The following is a 6,959-nucleotide window of genomic DNA, read 5'->3' on the forward strand; positions in this document are numbered from 1 at the left end:
CTTGGCTCCTTCCTTTGCTTCTTGCGTGGCTACGTTGTTCCAACCATTTATCGTTTACTGCCCACTTGGCCTCCACTTCCATCCTCTTTCAAAGGTAATTAAGATTTGACTTTCGGGACAGATCACAGAGTAGGTAGATACAGGATAAAAGTCTCCGCTGGTCTATACCTTCCGAGCTGTCGGCTGAGCTATTACACCTCTCTGGGCTGGCCAGATATGCGCTATGGGTAGAGTTCCTATTTGCTAATTCTGATGTCTCTACCGTAGCCTGGGATAGGTAAGTGGGGGGTGGGGGCAGCGTAGTCTGAGGCGTTGGGCTCAGCCTAGAATGACAAGGAGCCCACCCTGGCTGCTGCGGTAGGAAGGAAGGCAGAAAAGGAGCACGGCAAAGGCAGCCGTTAAAGTAGTGGCCAAAAGCTGGTCCGTCACTCCTGCATCCGAGGTGGGAAAGTGTGGGCTGGAGAGCCAGAGGGCTCTGCTGCTAAAGCTGGCAACAGGTCAGCAGCAGGTCCTCTTCCGAGAAGGTGACGCACATTTGAGCCTTTCAAAAGGGCCTTTGGAAGTGCTGTGAACCAGGGCCCCGTGACAGTGATGGTGAGGTCGTCAGCCTGCGGCTCTGCAGCAGTTAAAACTACCACGGAAACAGTTTTGATGGCGGATGCTGTTCTGTGAGTTTCCTTTGGGGGTTTCCTCCATCATTTTGTTGAGCTACAATTATTTCTTGGCGATCAGGTGACGGGATTGGCGCTGGTCTTCTCTTCCGCGAGCACATCCTGACATCCTTTGTCATCCCGAGCTTTCCCCTCTGTTCCTGAGAGGAGCGATGGCCGCAATGGGGAACGACTCCTGTGAGTAACAGTTTGCCCAGCAGGCTTGGATTTTGTGAATCCCCAAAGGCGATGGACGCGGCTGGTCCTCCATCCCTGAAAGCTGATGTGCTGACAACCTGGAGTGAAGTCTGGGGCGTTTCCTTATAGTGGCCAGATCTACCCAGGTGTTTTCAATTAGACACAGGAAACGGCGTTTTCTCACTCCTCTGCCACTATGTACAAGACGTTGAAAGATGACATTGCTCATAGAAAGCTCTGACATCAGTAGGGTTACCTTCTGTGCTAGGGTCTTGCTTGTTTTTGTCCAGTTACAATCAGGAAAAGGGAAGACTTGACCTGATAATCTAGTTCAAGAGCCTAGAGGGAAAGGAAGGTAGCCCGAGGCACAGAAATCAGAGTGTGGGTTTGTTGGACTTTGGGCAACGTAAGCGAGGGAACAGACTATCTTCCACAGCTGTTTCTTAACAAGCAAATTTCAATGGCAGCGTTAGGCTTCCCCCAATGTCTTTGTGTTGGAGGTTAGAGCTGGTTGTCCTGGGTGCTCCTGCACAGAACTCGACTTTGAAATATGCTTTTGTGCAACAGTATCGTCTCACCTCTTTTCAAACGTCGTTTCCCTGCAGTCATTGCCGAGGGAATGGCTCCGCCACAAAGGATCCTCTTTCCCCCGGAGAAGATTTGCATGGGCTGGCAGCAACGACAGAGAGCTGGAGCGGGACTCCACAACCTGCACAATACGTGCTTCCTCAACTCCGTCCTGCAGTGCCTGACGTACACACCCCCTCTGGCCAACTACCTGCTCTCTCGTGAGCACAGCTTGTCGTGTGAGTACTTTTAGGAACAGCTCTTTGTCAATCTGTTGGGCACTTCCTGAGGATTCCCAGAACCTGGAATTTGATTGAGGGGAAAAGCAGCCCTTCTTTGTCAACCCCCCACCCCGCCCGCCCTGAGCGGGTCTCCTTTGAACGCTCAAGCCTAGAAGCCGCTTGTCGTACCTAGGTGTGTTCCTCTTCAGAAAGTCACCTCTTTCTAGCCCCAGGTCTCCGTCCCTATTCCTGCAGCTTAAACTCTCTTTGCTTACGGCACACAAAACTTCTGTCAGTTTAGCATCCCTCTGAAAAAAGTTTTCTACGCACAAAAATGTCCCGGGCTTGTTGGGACATTGTCACCCTAGGAGAAGAGAGTAGAACTCCTCTCCATTAAGTTTCCCGTTGCTACGGATATTTTGCTAAGCTGACAAATCGCTTTCCTCTCTCTCCTCAGGTCGCCAGCTAGGCTTCTGCATGATGTGCAGAATGGAAGCGCACGTTAACATGGTCTTGCGTTCCTCCGCCAGTGCCATCGAGCCTTGGGCTGTCCTCAGTGTCCTCAAGCGTAAGTCATTTCAGGTGCTTTGACACGGTGTCTTCTGTTCTCGTAGGAGAGAACTCCTAACTTCTTCTTTCTTAGGAATAGGAGAACATTTCCAGCTTGGCATGCAGGAAGACGCCCACGAGTTCTTACGCTATACTGTCGATGCCATGCAGAGAGCTTGTCTGAGTGGAAGCAGCGAGTAAGCACAAGCAAATGACCTTTTGAATGTTCCCCAGCCCTTTGGACTCCTCGACGTACTCCCGTCAGGGAAAAACTGCGCCCAGGGCTTTCAGACAAAGTAAAACTCTTGGAGGAGATAACTCCCTGCCTTACCATTTATTTCCAGCTTGGACATCTCTTCTCAATCAACTACCGTTGTCCATCAAATATTTGGGGGCTTTCTGAGATCCAGAGGTACTTTTCCACACCTATTGCTCTCCTTGGAATTGTCTGTGCCCTTCTGTCTGCCTGTGATCAACAGCTGTTCTTGTGACTGGCGTAGTAGGTACGACGAGCGTAAACCCGCACAGTCCACTCCCTCTATCGCTGAGCATTTCCATTTGCCTTCCAGTCACGTGCTTGAGCTGCAAAGCGGTTTCTGATGCCTACGAGACCTTCCTGGATGTTCCTCTGGATATAAAAGTAAGAGGGTTTGGAACTGTGCTTCCAGACGTCCCAAGGCTCCTGTAGCTTTCCAGCATAAACGCAGTTGGCTTTAAAAACGTAGGCGGCAAACACAAGAGAGCTTGGTGGTGGGTGGGGAGTGGAATGGAAGGCGTCCTTCTGGGGAGGCCGTGGCAGTGGTCTCCCTGGAGGTGCCGGCTTTAAGCCGGACAAGCACGAATTATCCTCTCTGCAGCCTCGACGTGCTCTCATCCTTCTTCCCTTTGCCCTCCCTCCACACCCGTCTGACTCCCAGGCTGATGGGTTGTGGTGTTTTCCTTATTGATGACCCTGCACACCATCGGTAGCTGAACCATGCGGTGCCCCAGAGAGGTGGCTCTTGATGGCCCTGGGATTCCGTGGAATTGAGGGGAATGTTCAGCGTAATCCCCTCTTTCGGCCTCCTCCTGGGCGCTGCTTGCGGGTTCAGGGTGGGTCTCCTCAGCGTCAGCTACCTGGCTCTTCTGGTCAACTCCTAGGAAGTGTTGGGACGAGGGCGTTGCCCTCAGCTCAGTGCTCTCCTTTCTCACTCCTCCAGGCAGCCTCATCGGTCAGCGCAGCTCTCGAGGACTTTGTGAAACCTGAGCAGCTGGATGGTGAAAACTGCTTTAAATGTAGCAAGTAAGATGATTCCTAACGACATATTAATACTAGATCCTGGGGGAAGGTGCTGCATGTCATCGAGCGTAAGTCATCTTTTCCTCTAGGTGAGATGCACAACAAGGACACGCAGCTTTTATTTTTAATCTGGCCTTAGACAACCGAATAGCCTTAAAATAGCGGAAGGACGTGTGAGACGTGAAAGCTTGTCCGGCCTTCTGGGGGGAGAAAAGGGGGCATTTAAGGCTGCGTTTCACCACTCGGCTCTGTGCTTGGATTCCAGGTGTGACAAGATGGTTGCCGCCTCCAAGAGGTTTACAATCCATCGGGCGCCAAAGGTTCTCACGGTGTGTCTGAAAAGGTTTGACCATTTCACCGGCGGGAAGATCAGCAAGGTGCGTACGCAATTGGAGCGCGACTTTCTCCCTGGAGCGGGAGGTTTCCCAAAGCAGTGCGCTCTTTCCCAAGCTCTTCATGTTGAGATTTTCGTGTTCCCTTCTGGGGAGAGGAGAGCTCCCGTGGGAAGATGAGCATGCACTCTGCTCCGGCAGAGCTGCTTTGGCTGAGAACACTTTCCTGCCACCCAAAGCACGACATGTCGCTTTAGGGAAAACCAAGTTTCCATCAGCCCCAAAAGATGTATTTGTAAACCTCTGGCCCCTGGTCTTGGAAAGCTATTTCGTGTCGAATTTCAGGATCATTTCTGAGCCCTCTTGGTCTCTCTGTAGGTTGTGGAGTATCCCATGTACTTGGATCTTCGGCCATACACGTCTCAGACAGCTGGAGAACCCCTCCTCTACTCCTTATATGCTGTCCTGGTGCACAGCGGTGGCAGCTGTCATACAGGACACTATTTCTGCTACACGAAGGTGAAGAGCAACTTCTTGCCTAACAAGGGAAAAACGTACCCTGGGGAAGACAACTTCCGTGGCACTGTTCCCGGCAGCCAAGCTTTTGGGGGGAAGGTCTCCTTACCGGCCGGGTTGGATCGGTTTTGGCGTCCTCTTGGTTCTGTAGTTTTCTGCCTGTCTTTTTGTGGAGACACCATGCAGTTCATCTCCAGATACCGATGCCTTCTTTGCAGGCCAGCAATGGACTGTGGTACGAGATGGACGATTCGTCTGTGGTTCCCTGTGACTTCAACACAGTTCTCAGGCAGCAAGCCTATTTACTGTTCTATGTCAGGTAATAAGCAGTATTAACTGTGTTCAGAATACTGTGTTTCCTTTTCCTGGCTCTGCTACTTTTCTTCTCGTCCTCCTGAGTGTTTCTCTTTCCGTCACAGAAGACAATTACTACCTGCGTCGTTCAGTGCTGTCAAACCCGAGCTACCCCACGTCAGTCCTTATCCTTCCTTGCTGGGCTTTAGGCTGCTGCCCAGGTCTAAACTGCGAGAACAGCCCTAAACAGAGATCACTCTTTCTCTCCAGACGCTCCGATCTGAAAATGGGAGAAAGGACTTCTTCCTCACCGGCACCATCACATGCCCGCTCCTTCCTCAGTCAGTGGGCGGCCGGCAGCAAGCAGGCGGGTTCTGTGGGAGCATGGGATCTGCCTCGTCAGACTAAGGTAGCTCTGGGGAAGTGGGTCAGGGCACCAGGCGCATTTCTTTCTGGGATCTTGGCGTTGCTCTCTTTTCCCTCCCACACTGCAGCTTTCTCCACAGCCGCGAGGCTGCTCCCTCTGAAAGCATCCCGCCTAGATCCATCCCCTTTGTCCGCCTTTGGCCCTTCTGCCTTGGCAGCCCTCCAGAAGAGCCTTTGGGAGGCCTTTAGCTGTCCCCTCCCAGAGCTCCTGGGGTTTCCCCACTGTTGTGGTCCTCTTGGGAGGAAAGGGCAGGACCTTTTCACAGCTCTCTTTGCAGGACATGGCGGTGGGCATGGAGGACTCTCCAGAGCACGGCAGCTCCTCCGCACCAGCCAGCACCAGCCAGCTAACCTGGGCAGGTGCCCGGGAGGCGTCTGCAGGCTGGCCGTGCCTCATCTGGCCAGGCAGGCTCAGCGTCACCTCCGCCGTGCCCAGAAGACAGCCTGATTTCCTGCTCCACCGTCAACCATTTGACCGTGCGCTGCACAGCGTGCGAGAAGATGACAACGACGAGGAGCACGGATTCGGCCCTTTTTCCTGCTGCCAGAGGAACGGGGCCAGGGAGAGGGCCTGGAGCAGATCCCCGCAGTGGGGCAGTGGTCTCCGCAGCTGGTTCGTGGACGCCACGGACTATGACCACTCAACAGGGAGAAGAAGGATGATAACTGGTCCTCCAAATTGTGGCCATGCTCCCAGGGATGACGCAGCTCCAGGGCCCTCCGATGTCAGCTTCCAGTTGGCTCCCCCACCCAGTGCTGCTTGGGAGCACACCCTGCCGAGGCAGAGAGAGCGGAGCAGATCCCCGCGGCGGGGCTATGATCTCCGCAGCCGTTTTGTAGAGTACAGTGAGTACTGCTCAGCAAGGAGGAGGAGGAGGAGGGGGAGAATAAGTCTTCCACGTTGTGACCGAGCCCCAAGGGATGATGGAGCTCCAGGGCCCTCCAACGCCAGCTCCCAGTTGGCTCCCGCACCCAGGGCTGCTCGGGGGCAAACTTGGCTGAGGCAGAGAGAGCGGAGTAGATCCCCGCCACGGGGCTATGATCTCCGCAGCCGGTTTGTGGCCACCACGGACTGTGACCCCTCAGCAGGGAGGAGGAGAAGGGTTTCAGCGCCCCAGAGAGACATGCCAGACAAACACTGCAGCGGTGATGGGGGCAGCTTGTGACCCTGGTTGAGGGAGGAGCACAACATCTGACTCCTGCAAAGCCAGAGATGAGGAGGAGGAGGAGGAGGAGGAGGAATCCAGGAAGCACCAAAGCTGCCCCCAGCAGGGACCAAGCTGCACTAAGGGCACCAGCAGCCCACCCTGTCCCTCCTCCCAGTGCTGCCTCTGGCCAGGAAGAGCTCAGAGAGACCTTCCAGAGCGATGGACAGCTCTGCCGCCTGGCCCGCCTGCCCACAGGTCCCTCGAGGAAGACCTTTAATCCGTGGTCAGATTTTGGTATCGCCTTGCAAAAACAACACTCCTTTGGAACCAACAGGCAGAAAAGCCAAAGCCAGAATTAAAAACATTTGTTGGCCTTCCAGGGTGTTTTCTTCTCTCTCGGTTTTGAGGCTTTTGGTGGAAATACCCACTGTGGGAGGTTTATATCTTGAGATTTTGAAAGCCGTGTGCTTGCACATGCCCATCTTCCAATCTCTTCTTTTTAAATATGGAGTTCAAGTCACACAAACAGAAATGGGCTGGATGAGCTGACAGCGAGGGGAACCAAAAACCGGCTGAACGGCCGGGCCCAGAGGGTGCTGCTCAGTGGCACCAAGACGAGTTGGAGGCCGGTAATTCCTGGTGTTGCCCAGGGGTCAGTTCTGGCTCCAATCCTGTTTAACATCTTCCTTAATGGTCTGGATGATGGGGCAGAGTGCACCCTCAGCAAGCTGGCAGATGACACCAGACTGGGAGGAGTGGCGCTTAGGCCGGGGCGCTGT

At 53.9% G+C, this 6,959-nt stretch overlaps 1 protein-coding gene across 1 annotated transcript; it reads left to right on the forward strand.

Annotated features, from left to right (window-relative positions):
- The first annotated feature begins 832 nt into the window (after nt 1-832).
- Nucleotides 833-4,852, forward strand: LOC132321148 (ubiquitin carboxyl-terminal hydrolase 42-like). The gene is made up of 11 exons (XM_059834724.1): nt 833-848; nt 1,454-1,654; nt 2,094-2,204; nt 2,280-2,382; nt 2,530-2,597; nt 2,755-2,825; nt 3,385-3,467; nt 3,730-3,841; nt 4,175-4,315; nt 4,531-4,631; nt 4,732-4,852. The coding sequence occupies exons 1-11, from the start codon at nt 833-835 to the stop codon at nt 4,850-4,852; spliced, it is 1,128 nt and encodes a 375-aa protein (XP_059690707.1).
- The last annotated feature ends 2,107 nt before the right edge of the window (nt 4,853-6,959 follow it).

The sequence above is a fragment of the Gavia stellata genome, unplaced genomic scaffold (genome assembly GCF_030936135.1).
Source record: "Gavia stellata isolate bGavSte3 unplaced genomic scaffold, bGavSte3.hap2 HAP2_SCAFFOLD_53, whole genome shotgun sequence".
Taxonomy (NCBI): domain Eukaryota; kingdom Metazoa; phylum Chordata; class Aves; order Gaviiformes; family Gaviidae; genus Gavia; species Gavia stellata.

Coding starts and splice junctions, on each gene's coding strand:
- LOC132321148 (XM_059834724.1), top strand. Junction 2,383..2,529: donor TGTCTGAGTGGAAGCAGCGA/GTAAGCACAAGC, acceptor ATTTATTTCCAG/CTTGGACATCTCTTCTCAAT. Junction 3,842..4,174: donor CCGGCGGGAAGATCAGCAAG/GTGCGTACGCAA, acceptor GTCTCTCTGTAG/GTTGTGGAGTATCCCATGTA.